The sequence below is a fragment of the Hippoglossus hippoglossus genome, chromosome 7 (assembly GCF_009819705.1).
Source record: "Hippoglossus hippoglossus isolate fHipHip1 chromosome 7, fHipHip1.pri, whole genome shotgun sequence".
Taxonomy (NCBI): domain Eukaryota; kingdom Metazoa; phylum Chordata; class Actinopteri; order Pleuronectiformes; family Pleuronectidae; genus Hippoglossus; species Hippoglossus hippoglossus.
In genome coordinates, this window is record NC_047157.1 from 23,306,803 (window position 1) to 23,332,881 (window position 26,079).

Here is a 26,079-nt window from a genome sequence, read left to right on the forward strand (position 1 = left end):
TTTAAACTCTTCTTTATGAGCATCGAATGACTGATGCTTGAGAGCCAACAAAATATCTATCAATTAGTGGTAATAATTGTGTTTTATTACCCAGCCCTTTTAACACATCACATTTGTTGCTGTGGAAAAGATCACCCAATTTTCAATATTTAAGCTGCAGAAAATTATTACATATACCATTTTTAACATGTAGACCATTAGAATAACCTGTATATGAGGTGAGCTGTATGACCCAAACCTCAGAGACATTAAAGTGATGTTAGTAAAACAATAAACCGTAAAGAAATAGTGAATATTCAGTCTTCTTGGTGGCAAATATATTTATTTTACCTCCTGTAACAGAATACTGTTAAACACATATACTTTTAAATAGGAAGTGTTGAAGAATAAAGAACAGATGGACATTAACCAACAATAAATCCTTCACTTTAAAAGGAATTAATATTCAACATTTACTTATTTTCAAAACGTCAACTCCAATGACACCTGGTGCACAGCAGGTCTAACGGGATCTTGAGCTTCTGCATTTTTTAAGTTCGACTGTTTGAGGAGCAACAGTCTGGAATAAAGAAAAACTGAACAGGCAGGAAAGTGCTGTACTAAAAGATCCGTATAGGAACAGCTGCATAGCCTCAGAGGTTACTGGAATAAAATGACTATTAAAACAATAAATAAACTCAGAGGATCTTTGAGATCTTCACTTAAAAAGATTTAAAAGCTGTGGAACCCGAACCTGCTGTCAGGTAGCGTGTGATGTCAGAGACGTAACACAAACAGGGTGACAAAAATGTTTCAGACAAAATGTTCTTTCATTAATAAACTGCCCCATTTCATCACAAAGGAACAAGTGCCAAGAACAAGCACAGATAATATGTACAACCTTAAAGACACACAAACATATCATATCAATATTTCATAACATTCTCCACCCTTTGCTTTCGTCGTGAGTCAGAACCAGTAGAACAAAGTCTTTAACGTAACCATGAACCAAAGCTGGAATTCTCTGACGCTTATTTGTGTTTTTACAAATCGTTAAACTTAGGTCCTGGCGTCGCGAGGATGTCCTGGTAGGCGGCGCTCTGCTGCAGGTGTAGGGCTTGTTCCTTTTTCAGGACCAGCAGGCAGAAGAAAGTGGTTGCTGCCTGTGAGCGATTTCCCCCTTCACAGAGCGCCTCCAGGCTGAATGTGGTGTCACCGCTGCGCTGCACACACACACACACACACACACACGATAATTTAATTTCCCAGCATCATCCCTAACCCTGCCCCGCCCTCCTCATCTTTAAATCCCTGTCCCCTGCAGCGGTAGATTTTCAATGTTACAAAGGGCACCAGCTCTACCTCACATACAACACACACACTGTAGATCTGAATTAACACAGTTTACATATAACATGGGTAGTTGGGAGTTATCACCTCTGCCAAGGGGATTATGGTTCAGTCTGCATTAGTCTGTTAGTCAACCAGATTACACCAAAACTTGGAAGGATGTGGTGCAGCTCAGATCTGATCATCTGGATATTTCTTCAACATAGAGAATGTCAGATATGTGTTTTTCAAAACATTTTAGTTAATGAAATAGTTATTCATTGGTTTTGTTTGCATGTTTAAGGGACTGATATCTATGAGTTTGTATATTTGGTGAGGATCCAAATAAAAATCCGTATCTAATGTGTTTTCGTACGGGGACTGTTGGGCCTCGGCGGAGGTATAAGCTCTTTATAAGTATCCCTCTAGCTGCGATACTAACATCCGATCATTTATTTTTAGGTTCTTACTTTCAGGCTGTTCAGAAGCGCGTGTGCTCGCCCGCTTATCCTCCTCTCCTCAAAATCCTGGCTGTCAAGCATCGACTGTGTGTTAGAAAAAGGACCATAATTCACTCGAGGACACTGGGCACACGTCCAAGGCAGCATGTGAAATTAACAACCGCCATCTGTCAGATGCTGATGGATTGTTGCTAGTCTACGTTAACAGCCAATTTCACAGATAACAACCCATTATTAATTCACTTTCACGCCGAAGAGAAGGTCGGTGAAAGCTGGAGTCCAGTATGTTCAAAAGCACCTGAGTGTGCAGGGCCGTCGACTCAGTCTCCTGCTCCATGCGAGACGGATGGACAAACATGGAGTCTTCTGATGGAAGTTCTGGATAAAAGACCTCTGACATGTTTTGATCCTGACAAACACACAGCACAGATTATAAACTCACAGTAAAATAAGAGAAAAAAGCTGAATTTAATCTTTTACTCTACACACCAGAGATGCCCACACTTACTTGTGGGTGATTTGAGTAATCCTCATGCAGGTTGTTGTTCAGTGGATAGAGAACTATCGGCTCAGTGTTGTTTAAATTTTCAGTGTCGACTGATGAATCCATGACACTGATGTTTTCTGAGGTGAGGGCGCTGAGGTCCTGCTGAGCTATACGAGACATCACAATGCAGATGGGATGAAACAAAAAGGCCGAACAGGGGACAACAAACATTACATGTTATAAATAACATCATAATTCATAAGGTTTGATGGAATTCTCACTGCTTGCATATGTATGTGTCTACCTTCATGTCTGTCCTGACGCTTCTCCTCAACCTCCTCACACACAAAACATTTCAGCGGGAAAATACTCTTAGCAAAGAGCTGCAAAGGCAAATAGATGTCAAACTAAAAGCAGTCATTTCAACGCAACGTCCACCACAGATGAATCAAATTGTTTTATGATACAAAACCAACGTTGCAGAGATCATTTTACCTCCTTTATCTGTGGAGTCGCTACAGTGGAACATGTCTGTGCAAAAAGTTGGTCTGCCCCCCCACTCTCCTTCCACTGCATGAGCTGCACGGTCGGCGGGGCCATGTCCAATGGGGCGATCAAATCTGAAAAGTCACAAAGCTGCTCCCTGATATAACTGTTGCTCAGCTCTTTAATCTCGTCCACGACCAGCTTGCGTTTCCTCTTTCCCCTCTTCCTCTCCGAGTTTGCTAAAGACGAAGAGTAGAGTTTCTTTTATTATTCATTTATTTACAACGTATAAAGAAGTTTATGGTTAAACTGTAAAATAGGAAGCCTCTATTACATTTCTTTGTGAGGGTTGAAACGACCATCTTAGGAATCATTTCAGTATTGGAAATTTACTCCCTCATATCGTTATTACCCCCCAAATCCACATCATGTATAGATTTATAAGCATCGTGGATTGGGTTTAGTCTCTGAGGTTCGATTGTAGCATTTCTCAGAGCACCTGAATTTCACGTGAACTAATAGTTTGAATCATATACATTTGACAGGTAAAGAAACACAGTTTGAGGTGCATGTTTGTGCCTACGAGTGGTTATCACAGGTTCCAGGGCAAAGGCCTTCTCGTTAATGAGCAGGCTTGTCTCATTCATTGTAGAGGTCTCTCCCTCAACTGGATCTCTACTGTTTACATCTGGAAAACATATGGAGTCAGAGTTTAATAATTATGTAAATGTCTGTGCCATTAAAAAAACATCATCCAAAGCAAATCTACAGTGAAAATACAAAATAAAGGAACCAAACTAGTATCAAGCAGCTGCTCAAATGGAGGAGTGATTTACATTAATGTTACAGGAAGGCTGCATGGTAAATAATCTTAAATAAGTTATAATGATGAATCACCTTGATGATAATAGAGTGTGGAGTTCTCTGGACTTTCGTTTTGAGGCTCGTCCGAGACGAAGTTGGTGGATTCAACGTGATCACTGGAGTTTGTCAGAAAGTCTACAAGGTCAGGAAAAATAGAAAAAAGATCTGGTCACTGAAGAGAATCACCACAGATTATGACGTTTTGATGAGTAAAAATTGAAACTGTGGAATATTCTTGCTACAGAGCTGCACCACTGATGGAAGAATGCAGAACAATTGTTGTTTCCACTGCCCCCAAGTGGTGAATAGAAGATACAGCCTGTTAACTGGCAGGTGGTTTGGGAAAATGCTGCATAAGCCAATTATCAACAACAGTGGATCAAGTCGAAAAACACAAACACTGCATTTTCTTCAGTTCAAAATGGTCAATATAAAAACATGGCAAAAAGTGGCCAATTTACAATAACTACCAAGTAAGTCGAACGCTCTGTCCTCATCTCCAAAGGCGTCTCCCTGTTGTGTCAGGCTATGGAAGCTCATATCCAGCAGTGAATTCTGGTGGCGGTTGGACTCGTCTCCTGCCAATCAGAAAAAAACATCAGGAAGGAAAAACAAACAAGCTATCAAGTGACAAGTCTCCACAGAAAACCAGCTGTAAAAGGAGTTGATGTCATTTATTGTTTTGTTTCTAAACTGTTGGGGGCTGTAATTTTCGTTAATGTTACTCTTCCAGGAGGATAACGTATTTGTTGGTAGCTTTGGATTTAGTGTGCTAGCTACAGAAGCATACATGTTCATCATACTGAAGAAATTGTGTAGCTCATTTATTATTTATCAAGAAGATATATCCGGCTTTGACTACACCGAAAATACTTCACTGCTTTTGGCAGAGTTATTAAAAAAGGATTTGTTGTCAATATGGAGAATATCACCTGATTTACTTAAAAATTTAAGCCTCATTATATTAGAAATGTTTAATACAGAAATAAACTAATGCTAAATAAACTGAACTTACAGGGCAAATAGCAACAGCACATCAAATGAGGAAGCACCATGGAAACAAACTGGTTCCTACCGAAGTCTGCCAGGGTCAGAGTGTCTTTTCCAAAATCCTCTTTCAGAGTGATTTCGTCTGATCGACCCTGGTTCAGTGAGAAGTGGTCCACGATATCTATGTTACTTTTGTCCCCGTATGAGGAGGACAGTGTGGACAAAGACAGAACATTTAAAGATCAGGGTTAAAGAAAGAAACAATGAAACCTCATGCATATTAAATGGGGTTTGTCCTCCAGAACACAGAGGTGCTGGGGAGCAGGAGGAAGCCTTTACCTGAGAGGCGGCAGCTGGGCATCAAAAGAAGTGAAATCTTCGATCAAGGTGATCGCCGTCACTGTTGCCTCGAGCCCCTCGACGGGCAAATCTGTCTGACCTGGTGTGTCGAAAGGAAAATAATGCAAATCAAGCACTGCAGTTGGAAATTGTGGAGATGTAAGACAGACGGAGGTAAGAACAGAAAAGCCTTTATCGGCCGATGATGTGCCGATATTATCGTTCATCCCTAGTTAGCAGGATTAAACTACTGGACAGATGCAGTGTGGGTCCAGAAAAAACCTGTTCTGGTGCAGAGTGGATCAGATTGTGAGATTTTACAAACGTCTTTGATGATTTTTTCAGAGAATCATTCATGGACCTTTGTGCAATTTGGTGCAAACCTGGATCTTATGGATGTAAAACGTGATTCCACAAGGGGACTGTTGGGGCTTGGGTGGGGGGAGATAGATATATGGTTCCTATCTCTACTCTAGATATGATTTGAACCAGTGCAACACACAACCCAGGTGTATAAACAACAGCTGACACACACACACACACACACTGTGTTGGTGCAGTTACCTGGCCTGAACGCTACTTTCATCTGAAGCAGGGCATTGCTGCAGTCTGCAAACAGGTACTTTGCTTTCCTGGAGTAGATCCTGACCACACCGAGGAGCAGGTGACCTGACGTGCGTAAACCGATCTTCATCTACACACAGACACACACAGACACACACCATGTCAGACAGCACTGAAGCACCTGTAAGCACAGCATGAGGTCACATATCCTCTCATACCTTTGGAGAGATGATGTCTTGTATCGTATCTTCCAAGTTGCATTCAAACACATGGGCCTTGGTGAGCTTCCGCTCCCAGTGCGCCGCTAACCAGATCTTAGCTAGCGGCCCGCGCTTGGACGTAAAGAGCTGCGTGTAGAACAACATGTCGGGTGGGGGGGTTGAGTGACACCTGTCAAAAACACCACAGGGACATCAGAGAGTGAGTTAATGTCAGTTAGCTTCGACAGTAGCTAACATGCTCGGGTCAAAGTCGGCTAGCTCGCTGTTTGCTAGCTTACTTCAGGGAAATGCTAGTTTTATTTTTAGTTGTAAGCGCAATGGCGGCGGCGGAACGCGTTGTATCAAACTCTGAGGGAGAAATTTACAGGGTTTATTTAATTAATTATTATAAAAGTCTTCAGAACTAGAAGCAAACAACAACAACAACATCGTCATCATCTCACCTGAGAAAAGAACCGCGCGTTTTTGGATTTGACGCGTCACCGCAGGAAACAACACGGATCCGGTGAGTGCGCACTTGTTTTTCAAATTCAACTTATTTTCTCGTTATTTTGTTTTTAAGCTAGAGCCGATATTAGTTCACATTCTGGAAAAGTAAACCCGCCGAATTGTGTGTTTATATCCCCTGTTTGTTGTGTAGTGCTGCGTGTGATGACAACTGTCGATACATGTATTTTATGCTGAAGGGGAAGTTTAAAAACACGAAGATCAAACGTGAAGTTCGGAGCGTCTACTTCCTGTGATGTATTTATAAGCGGGTTTATGGAGCTTTATTGTTATTATTATAAGAAAGTATAATTCACATTAAATCTATGTTTATCTTTATGTTTATCTTATCTTTTTATTCTCTTTATCTTATATTTTTATTTCATTTATATTTCTCTTATCTTATCTTTATATCTTAATCTTATGACTCACTTTCCAGGTGACACATTGTGACATGAGAGAAGTGATGGATATTGATATAGTTCATTAAGTCCAGCCCTCTGACTCTGTGTAAAACTCCTACTTCTGTATTTAATGTGACCGGGGATCTCATTCCAGATTGTGTAAGTATGAAAAATGACTTTTTAATATCTCTTGTCTTGTTGCAGTCTATCCGTGAACTCCTCGAGCTCGAGAGCTGAGGAGAAGAGAAGTTCAAACCACAGCTTTTAAAAGAAACTTCCCAGAGAAGAAGGTGAGTTGTGACACACGCCCCCCCCCCCCCCCCCCCCCCCCCCCCCCCCCCCCCCCCCGGCTTATCGGCCCCCAGGCCCCCCAGATCCTTACGCATTAATATACAATTTTAACTTGTATTGGGGTTATTTTTTTATTGTTAATTGCATGTTGCCTCAACAAATTATGGAACTGGGATTTGAGTCCAGGATTGTTGTTGTTGTTGTTTTATTCCAATTATTTTTAATAATAAGCTCTCACATTAACATTTTAGACATAAATCTGTTCACTAGTTTTTCCATTTATATGCACTAGAGGGCGTCAGGGCATAAGCACGTAGTCACTGAGATACTGACTCAGAGACACAGTGAGGCCTCCTACACATCTGCAATTTAACTGTTTTAACTTAAATAAACAACTTTAATATAAGTTAGAATGTGTAAGTATTGTTAAGACTGGGCCCCTTTATATTCTGTGTTTAAGTGTGAGCTTGTTATTGGGTAAAAAATGTTCCCTTAGAAAAAGGGAATTACAAAAGGTCCAAGGTGACGTCTTCATAATTTTATCTAAAACACAAAGATATTCTGTTAACAATGTTTTAAACCAGTTAAAATGATGAAAATCCTCTCAACTACAAGATTTTGCTTAAACATGACAATCAATGATCAAAATACTTTTCTGTCGATGGACCGATTGATTGTCTAATATTTTCAGATCCATATCACAGTAGGTGTATGGATTTCTTAATAAATTTAGAACATTAAACAGATTATTTCATCGTTTGTTTCCATGCATCATAACTAGATTCCCTTTGATCAGAGAGTGTAAGCGTGAACCTGCCAGACACGACCGTGGACGTCTCAGCCATATTCATCGTTTAGTCTCTCTCTCTCTCTCTCTCTCTCTCTCTCTCTCTTTATCTCAAAGAGAGCGAGAGAATTGAAGAAGGCCAAATGATTTAGTGTTTTGTGTAAATTCATGTCCGTGGTGCTACAGCAGCACAAGAACAGCCGGTTCTGCAAATCAAGGTCTGCCTTTCAAAAGAGTGAGAGGAAAAACCGAGGATATATAGAGAGAGAGAAGGAGACTGGGCCTGTAAAGAGTAAAATCAGATGATGAACGAATGTGCAGGAGGATATTTTGGATTTTTCGCTGTATGAGCTCCACTGTCATAATCTCTGAAGGGACTTTTAATTGAAGCTGGTTTATATGCGGGTGCTGTGCTGAGTAAACTTTCACTCCATCTGTTTCCATCTGTCTTTATAAATCTATTAATCCATCTTTTATATTAAAAAGTCTATAATTTCATAAATAAAAAAAAATGGACGAGGTAAATAGTTGTTTTAGATAAAGTTTGTAGGTTTTGATAACTGTGTGTGATTATTCTGCCAAAGTCTCAAAATATGTTGTGCAATACCAGTTCTTTTTTCTAACTACTCATTTGGTTATTGTCTCAATGCTTCTCTGTTGTGTTGCCAGTGGAAATCTTATCCTCCAGGCCTTTTTTTAACCAGGGGGAAAATAGACATTGTAATATTGTAAGTCAATGTCATGCATCCCTATTTGCTGGGGCTCCCTGCTGACAGGAGTTTTTTAAATTTATTTTCCTCTTGCACTTATATCGGTGTATCACTTCGGTAGATATAGATATACATATTAAAGTTTTGTGTTTCCAAGATTCAACACCCGATGGGCTTTTTCTATGTGCTTTTTGGATGCACATGCATATTATCTTCAAAGGGTTGGCAGCCCCCCCCAGCTGTAGCTTTGCTGTCATCATGATTCCGGTCAGTGTGCTCAAAGATGCTCCTCTGAAAAAAAAAGAAAGTCTCATTGGCAAACAAACAAAGATAAGATAAAGCTGCACTAAAATAGACGTACTACTCAAGAGCGTCTGCCCAGAATCAGCTTCCAATATGGTGAGACATCAATTTAAACATCGTATTAGTTGTTCGGATGGTTGTTTAATGTTTACATTGCAGATTAACTGTTGTACCAAGAGTGTTAAACCAACAGACAGACACTTATGGAGACAAATAATTAAACGGCGATGAATAGTTACCTGTTTTCTGTTGGCTCTGTCCATTTGTTGGATTTTAAGCAAGATTATGGAAAAACTACTGAATGGATTTTCATGAAAAGTTTAGTGTTGAACTTGGTTCCAGGATTTAGTATGGCTCAAGGAAGAACTTAAAAAATTTCGGGACAGATCTAGATCGGGGGGTGGATCCAGTATTTTTGTGAATTTCTCCAGAAATAATTTAGAGATATTTATGAAAAAATAAACTTCATGTGTGGATTGCTAATATCTATGAACAGGTGAAATATCATGTGGATCTGTTTCATGATTCCTTTTTTGTTAATTAAAAAGTCAAGTGAGATGTGTTTCAGCCTTTTGAAGTGTTGCACACCAGCCCAGGAGTTTTAAACACACCACACCAAGGGTCTGCCCATCATGTCAATTCTCTCCAGTGTAGAAAATTGGTTTGCAAATTAATTTTGAACATGGTGTGCCCTGAAGCTAATGAACATCTTCCCAAGTAAGACATAAAAAGGAATCACTCAGGTGTATTTTTACATCAAAAGCTGAAAAAAATGTCTTTTTATATTTACCCCCCCTCATATTTTCCTTTTATAATTAGTTTGATGTCTAAAAAACCCTCGACCTCCCTCTAATTTGAAAACAGGATAGAATTCCAAATCAATCTGACAACACCTGTTATGAACGTTTTTTATTTCTTCAGGAAATAAAGCTGCATAAGACACAGTACTTTTTGCTTTACTTACAAACATGAAGCCACACAGCACTGTACCACAGAAATAACGGAATTGAATATCTGTCACTATTTCGACCTACTTAGGAAATCCATTTTTTCCCACATTGTTCACATGGACCTTTCTATTAAAAAAGACAGTAGAACTTCATCTGCTTCCTTTTGTTTCCAGTTTTAAAAAAGTTCTAATGCTCCTAAAATACAAGTCAATTTGAGTAAATGCAGTTTTTCTTTTTCTTTACAGAACATGAGCCCATTTAATATTTATCTAGCAAGGTCTAATTCGGGTTAGTTTAAGATTTGCACCCAAGTGGTCTGCGGAGGAGAGGAGTCCCACAACGTACGTCTGAATCTCTGTCAGGACTCATGCTTAAACATGAGGGGAAATTAACCTCGTCAAATTTATTCTAGTCTTTCGTCAGGTTAGATTTTCCCCAGAATTGTGTTAATGTCTACGGTTTTATCAGACTCAGTAACTATGGGCGACGTGGCACAGTCGAGCCTCGTCTTCATGAGAGATACTGAATCACTTGGACCCTGTAGGTTTGAAGTGGCTGCTAAATATTTATTGATTCATTCCTCACCACTGTATATAAACATGACCGCTGCCAAAAAGAGAAGCTAAAGTCAAGGTGCACATTAAATAAACCTTCCTCAAAGATGATTTCTGTCATTTTAGGCAGTTCTTATCACACTGATTTATGTTCAAGTATTTTCCGGTACGTTTTGTTTTGTCTTGTCAACGTCTGTTAGAACCAAGTTGTTTTAATAGAAACTCAAGTCTACAGCAGTTGAGTTCTCAACCATTTTAGGTTGAGAACCAGTTAAACATCTTTAACACATACAGTTAGTTACATTTCTTTTTATAAAACTTGATTTTGATTTGTTGCATATTATTCTGTTAGTCCTGCAATCACAAGAGCGGCTGCAAACAATTTCTTCACCTCAATTCTACGGATCTTTTTCCTTATTTGTTTTGTGTGCACCAGTTATTAAACACTAATTATCCTCACGTTGAGCTCTGTGTTCCTGCTGTTTGCGAGAAATTCTCACTACTCTCACAACTTTGAACAGAGAGCAGCTGTGTTGCTCATTCTCCTCATGAACCTTGAAGCCAGCAGGGGTCCTCCTGTCTCATTTTCTGCTCCTGCAGAATCCTGTTAGGTTACAGTGCATTAGAAAGAATCGGGACATGAGGCAACACAGAGGAAGGCGTTTGTATATTATCCATTTTCTGTGGCAAAACTCCTCTGAAGATGTGAGCACAGTATGAACTTATGGGAATCTCGGGCATTACACAATAACGGGGCCACATTGAAAGTCCTTGTAAGTGTTGTCATGCTGTAAAGTCTTGGTGACACACACATATTTGAAGTTGTGCAGGCTGCTGTTGTTTTGCTGTCTGTTTGAGCACCTCTTGTTTTTCTTCATTCTATAGGAAGTCAGCCTGTGGTTCGGCTGAGAGCTGGCTAACTGTCACCTCTCTGCAGGTAGATCCAGTCAGGATGCTGGCGGTTCTTTGGGCCGGTGTCACGTGGCACAGCGCTGCGTTCTCAGTGCAGTGCAGACACGCCCCGTAGCTCTCCTGCTGTCCGTTTGAGAACCGCGTGGAGATGCACGTGTCCTTATTGTGCTGTGAGTTAGATCCGAGGCGTTCTCTCGGATTTGACTGTGGACTTCCCTTGTAGATCCTCTGTCGTAACGTAGACGTGTCTCTGTAGAGGCACTCGCGAAAGTTGGGTTTGCACAGCAGGTAGACCACAGGGTTGTAGATGGTGGAAGATTTGGCGAATACGGCGGCCAGGGCGAAGGCTGCAGGAGGAACTCGTGTGGCATCTCCGAAAGCAGCCCACATGGCCACAGCAGCATATGGGGTCCAGGCGCCCAGGAAGCCGATGCACACGGCTACTGACAGCTACAGACAAGAAGCACAGAAACACACAAACAAGTCATGCAGAAGAGTTTAGTGTCACATCAGTGGAAAAGTAAAGCTGGAAATATTTAGTATTATCCCCTTATTTAAGATTACAGACATAAACGGATTTGCAAGAGAAAGCTCTTCAAATAATTTTACCACATTTTTTATAATCTTTGAATAATTTAATATGAATGTCCTGGAATCCTGCAAACTGCAAAACCTGAAGTCAGGGAATGCTGCAGCGACACACACTCATATTCTCTGACCTTGACAATGAGAGCGTGTGCATTGTTGGTCTTGGTCTGCGGTGACACATGCTGCTGGACGGCCTGACGCGAGCCCCGCACTGTCAGCAGAATGAAGGTGTAGGAGAGGAAGATGACGGTGCAGGGCAGTGCATAGCAAAATAGGAAAAGGCAGACGATGTAAGACAAAGCTGAAAGCTCGTGGTTGGGTGCATGCCAGTCAATGCAGCAGGCTGTGCCGTAAGGCTCGGCACTGTAATGTCCCCACTGTGCCAGGGGCCCCACGGCAAACACAGATGCGTAGCACCACACTCCAACCACCAGGAGGCGGGCATGTGAAGAGGAGAACTTGTTACCTGATCAGACAGGAGAAATAAAAAAATGCTTTTGTTGTTGTTGTGGTTGTTTTTTTGTGTCGGCATCAACGTGCTCACGGGTTCAGTTCAACATCCGCTCACCGTGGTTAGGGAAGCAGACCTTAAGGCAGCAGACTAAGGAGAGGGCTGTGAGGTTGGTCAAGCTGCACAGACCAAACAGTACTCCGCACATGGCGTAGAGCTGACAGGTGATTTCTCCAAACAGCCACCTGCGTGCAAAGAAGGGGGGGGGGGAGAGACGTGACAGAGACCAGGGCTGCAGCTCATGATAATTTTCATTACCTCTGCTAAGGAGGCTATGTTTTCTTTACTGTTTGTCTGACTGTCAGCAGGATTCTGCAAAAATTCAGGAACTGATTTTATTGAAGCCTGGTGGGAGGATGGGGAGTGGACCAAGGATAACCCTGGTTTTGGAACAGATTCGATTTTAATTATAGTGAGTGGTTGCTAATTATTGTTCGATGACAAGTTAATTTGACGTTGAGATTTTAGAAAAGAGAGACTGGAGGGTACCTGTGTGAAAAACATGATGGTATTGCCAAGGGGAATAAAGACAGCGTCATCCCAAGGTCACTGATAGAGAGATTGATTATGAAGAACTCTGCCGGCTTCAAGGTCGACCACTTGTGATATGCAACAAGTAGCAGGATGCAGTTTCCCATGAGGGACAGGACACCTAAATAAGAAATAAAGAACAGGGAGAGATTGTGCGGACGGGTCATAGATGTGAAGAGTCAGCAGAGGATCAACACAGCAGAGGTTCAAATGTTGGGTGTAGACTTACAAAATACGCTGTAAGTGGAACCCATGAAGAAGTCGTGCTCCTTGGAGATGGTGGAGGCAAACACAGCAGATGTGTCTGAAGCATTTCCCATCTGAAATGTCAACACACACAAGTTAATTGCACACAATGCAGTGATTGATGAATTTGCAGACACTCGATACTCCACTGGAGATGTTGACAGCTGGAATGAAAAGGCAAGACAAGTGTATTTGCAGCAACATTCATCATCAGCGCTTTACATAAGATGATAAAAGGCTTCGTGACAACATGGAAAAGCCACATGAGACAATACAGAAAAGAAAGATTTAGATATTAAGTTAAGTAGAGAATAGAAATGACAGTGCAATGTAAGAAATGAGTAATTATTTGATTTAATAATAATCGACTCTCTTCAGCATTGATTTACAAGAACTTAGAGTTGCAGCAGAACTGAAAACACTCAAAAGGAGCAAATGTATTGTTCCCTCCACCAATGAGGTTATGTTTTCATCTGCGTTTGTTGGTTAGTTGGCAGGATTATGCAAAAACTACTTGGCGGATTGCCACGAAACTTAGTGGAAAGAACCGACTACATTTTCGATGCTGATCAGGATCAGGGGGAGGATCCAGCAATTTCACTTTTCCTCAACACTGCGAGAAAATGTCCACTGATTTCTCAGAGAATGATTCATGCATTTTGCTGAAAAGAATCAGGCTTGTTTAGGGGCTTAGATTGATATTGAGTCTGTGCAATTTGGTGCAGATTCAAAATACAAAAACCCAGTGAATTAAAATTTCACAAGGGGAGAATTGGGCCGTGTTGAATTACTGCAGCAAAAACAGCCTGAGGTCAGTGTTTGAAACCAGATAAACAATTGTCCAGTTTTGTTTCTAAAGCATCTTAAATCTGCTCTATAATTGTAAAGTTCAAGCTGTTCTTTGTCACTGTCCCTGTTGCACGATTCTTGCTGCCTGCAGGATCAACTGTAGAAATTAATGAAAAAGCTTTTTTTATTCTTTAGATGAAAATAATCCTCCACAAAAGATGAGGACAATTCAAGCTGGATTGACAGATGGAAAGAATTATTTGAAAGACTGTGCCTTTCAGGATTTACAACAGGACTGTGAGATGAGAGATTAGAAGCTTGACAACAAACACAGCTATGATTTAGATAATGTACAGTCAAATTTGCTGGGTAAAAAAAAAAGAAGGAAAAGCTGGTGAAATTGCAGGTTTGTCCTCAGACGACACATGGAGGAGTGGTAAAGATGCAATGAGCGATGCTGAGCGTGTGGTCGTTCTGCCTGGACGGAGAGCTGCCAGCCACCGGAGAAATTCAGAGAGAAAGTGAACCTAATAGAAGAATCCTAACAGTGTCCTCAGCATCAGTTTAAGCAGCAGTTTGAGACACTCACACTCCCTGTTATGAGCCATACTTGTAATCTAGGCAATCAGTATCTTCTTCTCAGCTTCCGACGAACAAGAAGATGATTGCTATTCACAGCATCACTCTGCCTCGACGGAGGAAGGAGAAATGAAATGAAATCCGAGGAGGGGAAAGTGGTGCGCAGAGACAAATCTGGAGCAAAATTTGAAGCGCCGTCAGAGATGACGCAGGGGCAATATCGACTCTCAAGGTCTTAAGCAATCACACAGGATAAAGAACGAGGCTTCATTACTATGCAAGCGTGCACACCAGTCAATTACGAAACGTCCAGTCAGTCTGAGTGGAGGAGACTCGGCAGAGTGAAGTAGTTATGACCAGTTTTAGTGCCACTCAAGTCCACTGTTGTGTCAGCACATTAAGGAATCTCCCATCAATTAAACGTATTCCCCCTCATTTAGATTCGCTGGAGCCCAAGGTTACATTCAGAGTTTTTTCTTGTGAGTGTAATATCTCAGGAAGGGAATCGTTTCAAATTTGGCAAACATGATCACTTGGACTCACTGATGAACTGATTACATTTTGGGTGGTCAAAGGTCAAAGTTCAAGGTCAGGGACGCCTCGAAAAACATGTTTTTGTCCTCTTGAATGTTGGAGGAATGATGCCATGATGACATCACAATGAAGCCATATAGTGTAGTTATGCATTAACTGTTGCTACCAATAACATTAGAGACGCAATCCACAGCTTATTTAGATTAAGAAGTCATTTGTCATTGTATTGTGTTAATGACCTCATGATGACATCATTATGAAATGTCACTATTATAATATAGAAATGTTATTCCCTGATTGAGGTATATGCATCATGTGCAGGGGGATGCTTTTGGGTGATTTGGCCAAAAATGTTATTATGATAGAAATCTTCAGTTGATAGCTGGTGTGATTTATAAGCATCATATTGGCAAATATTAAACTGTTTTTGTGTTGCTGATTAATTATAGTTATAGTTCCAATACCCAGTCTTACCTTAAAGTGTCTCTCACTAACACAGACAGACTGTACATTTGTCCTTTCTACCACAGCTGAACTCATTCTGTGTCCAAACATGTCGAAGCATCCCCACACAGCCCTGTGCTGTGTGAATGTTTTAATCAAGGGGAGGCGGCAGACACAAAGAGCCGGGGACAGCTTCACCAGCTGAACTGTGCCTCTGGTGCGCTCTGACAGATTGAGTATTTTGAGTCTGGCTAAACTGTGACACTGCTATTATCATTTCTCTGAGCCCGGCCGAATAACTCATCTGTTCAGCTGAGATTAACTGGGAGCCTTTGAGACGGCGACATTGACCTCCAGATGATGCTGGTGTGGGGTAAACCCCGCGATTTAATTCTTGATGAACATTTCACCCTCATCCTCACTTCATTAACCCAGGGTTTCTGTGTCTTTGGAGACATTTTGACTGTGAGGAAAATGTTTTAAATTGATCTATATGCAGTTCACTGCTGTCGTCATCATGGCAGGTAATACATACGTTTGTGACGGGGTTTTTTCCAGCTGCATGTCATTAAAATCACGTGTCTCATGTGATGCCTGTCACTCAGAACCATTAAATGTCTGCCGTCATTTAAGGGCTGACAGGCACGTCGAGGTGTGTAAGTGCGAGGCCAGTGCGGCCACATGCATGAGCTCATGCGGTGACAGTTCCAGTGTCTGTCTGCATGGTTTTGAGAGATTGACAGGCAGTGGCACAGCTCAATCCTTTGACTCGTGTTCACAATTGACCTCTGAATATAAAAAATCTGAACTCCCTGAGGTTCTTACCCAGTGGAAACTAATGTATCTTGAAATTCAGTATGGAAAGTCTGACTAATCTTAATTATTTCCATCCATTTAATCTGACATTTTACTTTCAGCCCATACATGTCTCATGCAGAACATAATGTTGCTATTAATGATTATAGCCGAAGAAAAACAGCCTCCAGTGCATCTTCATTGTGACATTACATACACCAGCGTCTGTGCCTCTGACGTTATGAATCATAAAATACTGTGTATTTCTGAATGTAAAGTGTCACGTTGAATCTTGTCTGCTCGGGTTCACCCCGTCCTCTTTCACTGGTGCATTTCAGGGGACTATTTGACTTTTGATATTATTATTTATGCTCTTATGAGTTTAAAACATCTTAGCTAATACATTCCAGCTAATTTACCATGTTGAACTTCATGATGTTTTCTTATTTACTTATATTTATTCGCGATGTGAAGCTGACCAAAGTGCAGATGACATAAAAAAATATTTTTCAACAACTAATTGTTATTTCAATACAATAATTATCTGTATTAATCAACCATTCTTCAGATTGATTGTTTCATCCATTTTCTTGACTATTATAAATGACAAAGAAAAGCAGCAAATCTTTGAATCGTTTTATCCGCAACTAAACAAAGCTGTGACATTTTTGCTTGAAAAGCTTTTAGACCGACTGTGTTCACCTTCACTGTGTGTCACGGCCTCCTCATCTGAGAGTGACTGACACTGACAGTGAAAGCGAACGCCACCACGGCACAATATTTACATCATGTCTTAGCAGTGTGACAGAGTGGCTGGAGGCTACGCTGGAAAACCCTTTCAGGGCGTGATGTGACATATCTTATGTAACGACTGGGGAGAATGATCACGTGAGACATGATGTGTTTAGGGCGCCCAGCACTGCAGTGTAGTGATAATAATAATAATAATAATAATAATAATAATAACAATAACCTGACTGAATCAATCACTGTAAAGGTGTTTATATTTCAACATGATTTCTGTCACTTAACATGTGAATCCGAATTCAGCATCATTACATCTGCCAGGTTGTGGTTTCCTCTGCAGTCTACAGGATATCAGGATTACATAAAAACTAGTGTGTGGAATTTGGTGCAGATCCAAATCCAAATCTGGCTCTAGTGAAATGAAAATGTGGTTTCATACGGGCTGCTGCACACGAGAGGATTTTCATCTCTTGACCGATTTTAAAAAACGTGGGAGATCACAGACATAATGACACATTTTTTATCTTATAATCTTCAGAATACACACACACTGGAAGATTTGTCCAGAACGTCAGACCGAACACTTTCCAGTTGTAAGGAACGATTTCACAGCTGCGATTTCAGAGACTTGAAATCTCACAGAAACTCGCGAGATTCTTCTTCTTCAGCTCTTTTTATGGCGGTTGGCAAACGACTTTTAGATGCATTACCTCCACTTTCTGAACTGACGTGATTGAACGTGACTTCAGAAGAACAACAAACATGGAAGAGGACCGCCCGCCTAGAACTGGCCTGATTATCCTCTGCTGTGCAGCAGCCTTAAGGCGACTGTTGGGCCTTGTTTGTTTGTTTGTTTGTTTGTTTGTTAGTTAACACTACTGGATGGATTCCAATGAAACTTGGTGGGAGGATATGTTATCGGTCAGGGATGAACCCATTACATTTTGGTCCAGATCCAGGATTTTATTTTACATTGTGAGATGGGGTGTTTTTTGTATTAGAGGGAGTATTATGTGAATCTTGACGATAAAATTCTGACATATTTAGGGGACTGATATTTATGAGCGTGTGCAATTTTGGGCAAATTCCAAATAGTAACCTAGTAAATTTAAATGTGGTTTCATAGGGATGTAGACCTCTGCAGTAGCTGCTGTAAGGAAACAAGGAGCCGAGAAACGTTACTTGGACATGTGGCTTTTTTTATTTAAAGAGACTGCTGGGTCTTAGCAGAGGTATCTGCTCTACTGAGTCCAATTCTAGTTGGATTTGTTGCCAATTAATGTCAAGTAAAGAGGAGGATTAAAAAACATTTGCTGTTTTATTTAGTTTTTTCAGCCACTTGGGTAAGAGCAAGGTAAATAAAGACGGGGAGACAAAATAGATTAGATCGTGAGGTAGTGATGTGGAGGAGGCATCTGAGACTTTATTGTTTCTGATTAGAACAGAGAATTTATCATAAATTGTCTAATGCAAGCAATTCATTTGACATATCTGTTTTTATACAAGATGCTATAAAGAACAACTCGAGTTGGTCTGGCTTCTAAGTGTCGGTTCTTTCAGTGTCTCTGATGTGTGGGATCAGACGCCTGTGGGAAGGACAGCACTGCAAAATAAATAAATAAATTCAATTCTGCCACCCTAGTAAGTCATGTCATCATCAGTCCACCACGAGTGCTTCCTCTTCATGACACAAACAGATTACATAACCGCAGTCTGAGTATGGCAAAGCAAAACGTTTCTGTGTCCGTGATGTCTCGTCTCAGGCAGCTGTTTGTATTTCTTAGTGGCTGTTCACTCGGAGCTTTAGTTAAAGGTCATTTACTCTGTTAAGTGATTTAATATCCAATACATTTTAATTAGTCATTGTCAACACATTGATTTTCAGTTGTGAGGCGAGAGTGAGAACCCACGAACAAAATGAAATGTCACATTTCTGTGCAGGCAACAACCACATAAAGCAGATCAGGAATAAAGTGATGCTGAAAAATGTCCAGCAGCCGTAGATCAGGTCTACGAACTTCAACTTTGACTAAAAGATAAAGAAAAGCCGAGATAAAACCGTGATCTCATCTCTGATCCTGCTGGAGATCCCACACTTTGTCTGTGATGTCTGTGCCTTCATCTCATCAGCGTTACAGACTCAACAACTTCTTTTTACATCTTGTAGACAGAATTTGAATCTTGACCAAATGTCCTTCACTACGTACCTTTTTTAAATAATCAGATTTTGTCATATTAGATGGAGACTTATAAAGTCAGAATAAACTACCAGACCTTTACAGCTACTTAATCGTATTATCAAATATCAAAAACCAAATGTTTGCTTTATCATCAGTAACCCCCCTGTTTGTTAATTTCTAATTACTTTGCATTACAATGTGAAAACGGTCCGGACCCCTCACCATTGTGCTGCTTACCTTCCAGGAAGGAGTGGCCTGTCCTCAGTTAAACTCATGGAGGCCAGGTGGAGAGCAGGACACAGAGGAGAGAGGAGCTCGGTCCGTCACAGAGAAGATGGAGAGAGAGAACCTGCTCCGGGCTCAGGCAACGAGCAGTCCGGTTGTAAGGTATCCTCGTTTCTTTTTTCGATGACCCGCACACACGCTCACACATACATCTGGCCAGGTGGGCACGCTCTCAGTCCCTCATACGAGCATGTGCACCCATCATCATCGTGGAGATGCACTGTGGCCCACCGATGTAGAACGAATAGCCCACAGTGACGGCAGGCCAGGCAGAGAGAGGGAGGGAGGGAGGCAGGGAGAGAGGGAGAGAGAGAGTAAGAGGGAGAGAGAGTGAGAAAGGGATCAGTATAATACTGGCAAGCGCTGAGTGTCACTGACGACTCAAAATACCGCTCCCTTCCCCATTTGTCAGTCCCAACTCGTTCCTTCCCCACTACACTTATCTCCTCCACTTGGACCTTTTGTTCCTATCAATCACGTGTGAGTGAATGGTGCACGTAAGGTGGGTTTTTACACACATCAGTTTCCACAGTTTACTCATACACAGCTAAGCTCTACACCCCTGGCATGCATCTCCAAATCGCTTGATCAGTGACTGTCTGGGAAAAGTGGCTGTTGATTTATGGATGCAACACACTGTCATGGTGGATTTTGATCCTATTTAACATCTGAAGAATATTTCTCTCTGAATATAAAACGGAGTGTGATTGAAATGGAATATTAATGTTGCAGGATGTGCCTGTGAAGTGGTAATTTGAGATAAAGCTCAAAGTGAGAAAAAAGATTTTTGATTGTAATTTCTTATTGAGGCAATAGACCATTAGACGGCTTATATTCATTTTTCATCATGGTCCTAATCGTTGACAGGGAAGAAATGAAGCTGCGCCAGGTCGATGATTGTTTTCAGTGAATGCGTTTGTCCCAGGTGATTACACTTAATTCAAGGGCCAAAAAACGTGGAGAACAAAGTGTCTCCCTCGTTCACACAGTAAACCCAATCCTTGTAGTGAGTATTTGAACGGCACCTGAAGCGCTGTGTCATCCCTCTTTATCATACCCACCCATGCAGTTTGCTCGTAGCGGCGCCGCTCGCTGACTGACAGTCATTGAAAGCTGCTTAAGGGAGCGTGGGCTCACTTGCCGAGCTGAGCCAAGGCTGCGGGGCTGTCAGAAAGCTGTAAAGAGCAGCGCTGTCTTATTAATACCTCGGCACAGAGCCCTCGTCCTTCTCGGGCCTCTCGCTGTGACACGTTGAGATGAACTTAGTGTCACAGGCCGCGAACCTCTGTGCTACCAAGTCCCTGCAGTGACTTATTAGAGATGACAGTCGTCAGGGAATGATCAGAACGGGAGGAAATTACGAGAGATCGCTGGAACATGAGAGAAGTCACTTTCCATCACAACACTAAGACGTGCATGTCAATAGATCGGTTAATTTGGTTGGTTTCATGGCTCCTAGGGATCATGACGATGTGGGTCAGCTGGTCCGCTATTTTTGTCCTGGATGAAGTATCTCAACAACTCTGGGCTCGATTGCTATTAAATTTTGCAGAGACCTTGGTGGTGTCCAGAGGATGAAGACTGACTTTAGTGAATCTGTTGACTTTTGAGAAATCAAAACCAGCGAGTTAAGTTTTTCAACTACTCTGTGAAATATCACAAAAACTATTGAATTGCTTGCTACTGTTATTGCTGCTGCGGACACATCGAGATTGTGAATCATGGTGGCAACTGATCGTGGTTTACTTTTTCGTTTGTATAAATACTTAAAAGAATTGATACACCTCCATTTCTCCCACACATGCGACTCTCTCTGTGATTTCTGTTAAAAGTATTTTGTGGTAGTTTTTCCTAACTCTTGTTGAGGGTGAAGAACAGAGGATGTCGCATCTTGCTAAGCCCAATGAGGCATATTGTGATTTGTGAATATGGGCTCTACAAATACAATTTTGATTGCTCCTCGTATCTTAAAGGCTTTGATGACCCCCTGACTTTTCTTGAAGAGCCATCATGAGGTTGACATTTCCAGCTTTTAATACAATTTCTCTTCATTCATTTTTTATTTAACAAAGACAATGCACAAAAAACATTCATCTCAAAAGGAGAAGAGATGATTTATGCCAGATTTCAGCTATCAGCTCATTTCCATCTGCAGAAACGCACCAAATACAAAAACATTAATTTACATACAACACCATCAAAGAACCTCACACAAACAGTTATACAGATAAATCTACGAGTGCACATCAACAACTGCTGGAGCGAGTGTCATCGTGTTAACACATTCATATTCATTCTTCTGGATAAACTGAATAATTGGTGATCATCTGACGTTTCCAAGTCCCATTATCAGTTGATGTTTCAGTTGATGTCCAGTACTTTGTTTTAAATGACAGTCTGAAATGTGAAAGGGATTGTTTGCAGAATTAATTGCGTCTCAGCTCAGCTCTTACATCTCTCATTGCATTGTTTACAGCCTCAGCAGACAGCTGAATTGAAAAGCTCTGATAAAACCCACTTTACACCGGCTGATGTAAATTAACGTATCTCGGTATTTGGAGACAAGAAGTGAAGAGACGGTGAGTTTTGGGTTTACATCCTCCATGTCGACAAACATAATTCTGTGTGTTATGTATCAGAAGCTGTAACCGTTCAATATAATTTATAGAACCAACTTTCCAAAGCGACCACACAAGATGAATGAACAGTATTTCACAATTGTGTCCCAGCGACAGGGAGGAAAACGATGCCATTATGGGAGATTTAATAGAAATACAAATATATGGAGGTTGATATACTTTACTTACCTGGATTAATCCTCCTAAGGGACTCGTCTGTGTTGCCTCAAGGCAGAAAAACACAATTTATTTGAATGCTAGAAATAAATGTATTTCTAAGATGTGGAAGACTGATAATACACCTTCCACCGCCCTGTGTTTCCAAGAAAAACCTTTATACAGAAATGGCCTGTGAGAAAATAATGTTTAACCTTTGAGAAACATTGGAGCGACTTTTAGCATAGGTCATATTCACTTGTTTGAGCTGTGATGTTTAGGAACATGTTGCACATACTTTAAATAAGTAATGATATCATATTTGTTTATCTTTAAATAGTTTTTCTAACCTTATCATCTTATTCAAATCAATATATTTCTATGTATCCTTGTCGGTAACAGCCAGTGGCAGGAGGCATTATGTTTTCAAGTCGTCCATCTGTCTGTTCATCGCATTCTTGTCAACACGACATCTCAAGAAAGCCTTGAGGGAATTTCTGCAAATTTGGTACAAATCTACGTGATTAGATTTTGTTGGTCAAAAGGTCAAAGTCGCTCTGACGTCATGTTCTCGTGAACGTGATACATATTATTATACAAGTTATGTTTATATTGTTGAGTGACAGTGAGCTGAAATGATCACCCGGCCCTGTTAGCTTAGCAGCATCTGTACACTGAGGGCAGAGTTCATCCCTCAACTTTTTGAGGCTGGATTACAAATCTTGAGGCTGTAGAATTAATCTGATGAGCTACTGCAATATGACTAATTGGCGCTGCTGGACATTTTTTAGTCTGCCTCTTGCTGATGAATAATTTGACTGTGAATGTAGAATAACGAACGTCTTTTGAGATGCACGTGTTTTTCTCGTTTTATTTTTCTATGTAGCAACTGTCACTGTAATAACTGAATCCTACATTCTGCCCAAAGACTATGGAGAACAAGAGAAATTGAGGTGTTGTGAAATAAAAATAAAATACAGTCAATTTAATAATGAAAAATGTTTTGACATCAGTCGGAATGAATCGTCTATTATTAATCAAGCAGCTGTAGTTGACTTCATTATATATATATCTCTTCTTTTAGATACAACAGTTGTCATGTCACAAAAAGAAAGTTGGAGATTAAATCAAATAATAGTTAATTCACAGAGGAACATTTTCCTTTCTTTAAAGTTATGAAAAATGAAAGATTTTACCATTTATATTCAGGTCACATCTCATTGCTTTATTAACCATGTCATTAGTATAAGCTGTGGTTTAAGTTGATTGTCAGGGATTATTATAATAATAATTATAATTTTAGGAATCAATCATTTTGTAGTTGGCCTAAGAAAAGGGGAAAAAGTGAATAAAAAAAAAACATGGACTGGAGAAAATCTTGGGATCTAACCACCGACCTTCTGGTTAGTGGACCACCCTCTCTACCTCCTGAGTCACAGCCACGATGTGCAGATGTCCATTAAACCAGCTCAACAAAATGTTCTTATCATCATGTACATCTAATTAGAACAGTTGCACAATCAGACACAATGAAGAGCATCTGCCTTTGGTTTCTCCTTCTTTAAATCTATTTGTAAATGATAACAAGTTCAAACACAATTAAAAAAACACAAAATAATACATTTGCTTTGTCAACCTAAAATATTATAGACATTACTTGTTGTCAACAGTAATAAAAACACAAATGATTTGAAAACACATCAGCAGACGCTCAGTTCGTCCTCCAGCTGTGAAAACATCTTTCTTCTTTCGTGGGAGAGTGATTGAGTTTCACGAGGTTCTAAGAAGGATGGAACCGAGGGGTCCATTTGATTTAACTGAGACCCTGTGAGAATTGATTGGCTGCACACACATTGGTCTGTTAATTGTGTTTTTCAGTCACCTGAGGAAGCAGCAGAACTAATCATGAGCCGGGCCGACACAAAGCACCTTACTGCCCTGACAGAGCCAGTATATCAGATTCCCTTTTTCAATGTGTCCCTGCTGACCTGTTATAAACTACATATTTGGACTGATGATGGTATCAGTTACAAAAAAATGTGTTGTGCCTTTTCGGCCAGTATGGCTGCAGACTGGGTTGCAGCTAATGGACATTTTAATTATCATTTAAAACCAGTGATTATTTTAGATGACAATCATTAATTATTGAAAAGAAAAAAACAGAAGAATGCCCGTCAGATGTTCCCAGATGTGTTGTTCTGGAACCTGACACAGTTTTCACAATAACAAAGTGAAATAATACGGTTATTAAACAGTTTGACATTTTAGGAAATACCCAGTTGAATTTTACATAAGAAGATCAATACCTCTCTCAAGTCTGTGTACTAGATTAGGAGCTGAGGCTGGGAGTTGATTTCTTTTTAATTTATTTGCTGCGTCAACATCAGACCTTTGAAAACTTTGTGATCATAAAATCTGTGTAGGGATGATCTTCGCTCCATAAGCCTCCATTTCCTTCTTGCTTACCTTGTTTGTCTTAGTAATTTACATCCACTTTGCAGACTGAGCCCCGTCGCACTTAAGGCACTTAACTTTGACAGGAATCCAAATTCTGTCCAAGTGTCCCAGGCTCGACATAACAAAGTGTTTAGACGCAGACTCAGTGTTTCTTCTTTATAAAGCAAAAGCTGGGAAATGGGGGATTATAGCATCCTGGCATATGTCATATTTTATTCATCATTAAAAACATTGTATAGGGTTCAGTGTAGAGGATACAAGTTCCAGTACAGCTTTAGATGCTGCTGCTTCTTGAGAATATTTCAAATACTAAAGCTTATTACTAAGAAGCTCCGGGTCCTTGATTCAAGGTGACCTGCTCCAGGGTCTTCCTCTTCGATGACCTAACGATAATCAACACTGTCCGTTCTCTGACCATCACTATAATGAGAACAAAAACCCTCCTTTCATCTTAAGCTTCTGCAGAGGACATTGTATAGGATGATTCAGATGACCACAGCAGCCCTCTGTTTACTCAAATATCCTCTGTCCCTTTGTCTCTGTGCCAGCTTCGCCTTCTGCGATTTGGGCGCATGCCTCGGCCAGTGACAGCATGTGAAGCGTGCTGTGAGCATAACTCAGATTCAGATCTGTGAGTGAGCAGCGAAGAGACTCTGAGTCAGAGGAGATGAATTCACCAGAGCCCCCGATTGCCCTTTACGTCCAAGTGTCTACTTGGATCCAAGTAAGATGAATGTGTTGTTGTCTGGGTCTGTGTGAGGTGTGAACTTAAAGGAGGCATGTGTGGAATACAGAAAAGGAATTACAAAAATCCCAACAATTACAGAAATGTCATGGAGCCCTGAAATACTGTGTGAGAGGATGACACACTATTTTGTGCATTTGACAGTTCCCTTGTCCTGTTAATTCTCTTTCATGATACATATGTTTATCTTTTCAAAAAGGTTTGTAGGTTTTGTCTGAAAAGTTGTCTCAGGAAAGCGGTGAAATATCTTTCTCCTCTTTCCACTTCTGCTGGCGCATGTCTGTGCATGAAACTGCATCATTATCGAGGTTTGGGTCACTCAGCACGGCCAACAGTAATTTTGCTGTCTATCTATTCTGTCTGCCCCCCTCATCCTGTGGCATCTTCCTAGTTATTCTTCACCACATGTCTCCGGCTAAAATGTTTTCACACCACACTGCGCTCATCTCCCACATAGGTGTAATTTGAATGGGTGTTTGTCCGATAGGGGAAGAGGAACTAACAGGGGAGCGTTATTAGGAAGATGACCCATGGCCCTAATCTAGTGTCTAATAAGAACAGTGTTCAGAAAGCTGGGCTGGTTGATTTGTAGCCGAGAGACACATAATGAGATGGATGTTGGCTGCTGTATTGAATTGAATTGCTCCTTGGTTTTCAGTATCACCTTGGCAATAATGCCAATTTGTAGTTTCCCTGTGGCAGGTGGGGTCTGTACCCATAAATAAACTTTTTGGAACCATTTTCAGTTGTGTCAGGT

The 26,079-nt window shown here is 40.7% G+C and overlaps 2 protein-coding genes and 1 long non-coding RNA gene across 5 annotated transcripts; 1 reads left to right on the forward strand and 2 right to left on the reverse strand.

Annotated features, from left to right (window-relative positions):
* Positions 1-304: 304 nt before the first annotated feature.
* On the reverse strand, positions 305-6,365 carry rad21l1 (RAD21 cohesin complex component like 1). Of its 3 annotated transcripts, none has more exons than XM_034589563.1 (14): positions 6,164-6,365; positions 5,718-5,889; positions 5,500-5,629; positions 4,936-5,035; positions 4,682-4,785; positions 4,077-4,184; positions 3,640-3,741; positions 3,326-3,430; positions 2,752-2,981; positions 2,561-2,639; positions 2,278-2,423; positions 2,068-2,178; positions 1,779-1,853; positions 305-1,202 (listed from the first exon to the last, which is right to left on the reverse strand). In XM_034589563.1, the coding sequence occupies exons 2-14, from the start codon at positions 5,862-5,864 to the stop codon at positions 1,023-1,025; spliced, it is 1,617 nt and encodes a 538-aa protein (XP_034445454.1). In that variant the 5' UTR covers positions 5,865-5,889; positions 6,164-6,365; the 3' UTR covers positions 305-1,022. The 3 variants fall into 3 exon arrangements, with proteins under 3 accessions (XP_034445454.1, XP_034445456.1, XP_034445455.1); XM_034589565.1 differs by having other exon boundaries at positions 5,999-6,170; XM_034589564.1 differs by having other exon boundaries at positions 5,718-6,169.
* On the forward strand, positions 6,085-8,963 carry LOC117764092. The gene is made up of 3 exons (XR_004614332.1): positions 6,085-6,225; positions 6,815-6,900; positions 7,808-8,963. It is a non-coding gene; the product is annotated as an uncharacterized LOC117764092 (long non-coding RNA).
* A 1,521-nt stretch (positions 8,964-10,484) lies between these two features.
* On the reverse strand, positions 10,485-19,625 carry opn7d (opsin 7, group member d). The gene is made up of 6 exons (XM_034589571.1): positions 19,299-19,625; positions 12,977-13,067; positions 12,706-12,868; positions 12,274-12,401; positions 11,837-12,171; positions 10,485-11,567 (listed from the first exon to the last, which is right to left on the reverse strand). The coding sequence occupies exons 2-6, from the start codon at positions 13,065-13,067 to the stop codon at positions 11,085-11,087; spliced, it is 1,200 nt and encodes a 399-aa protein (XP_034445462.1). The 5' UTR covers positions 19,299-19,625; the 3' UTR covers positions 10,485-11,084.
* Between the last annotated feature and the right edge of the window lie 6,454 nt (positions 19,626-26,079).

Bases quoted from the DNA above. Each gene is read 5' to 3' on its own strand.
- rad21l1 (XM_034589563.1), bottom strand. From the start codon at position 5,864: ATGTTGTTCTACACGCAGCTCTTTACGTCCAAGCGCGGGCCGCTAGCT. The intron at 5,036-5,499 runs GTAACTGCACCA...TCGACACACCAG, and splicing joins GAAAGTAGCGTTCAGGCCAG to GTCAGACAGATTTGCCCGTC. The intron at 4,185-4,681 runs GTAGGAACCAGT...TCTGATTGGCAG, and splicing joins TCTGACCCTGGCAGACTTCG to GAGACGAGTCCAACCGCCAC.
- opn7d (XM_034589571.1), bottom strand. From the start codon at position 13,067: ATGGGAAATGCTTCAGACACATCTGCTGTGTTTGCCTCCACCATCTCC. The intron at 12,869-12,976 runs GTAAGTCTACAC...TTTCTTATTTAG, and splicing joins TTCCACTTACAGCGTATTTT to GTGTCCTGTCCCTCATGGGA. The intron at 12,172-12,273 runs GTGAGCGGATGT...CTGTCTGATCAG, and splicing joins GGTCTGCTTCCCTAACCACG to GTAACAAGTTCTCCTCTTCA.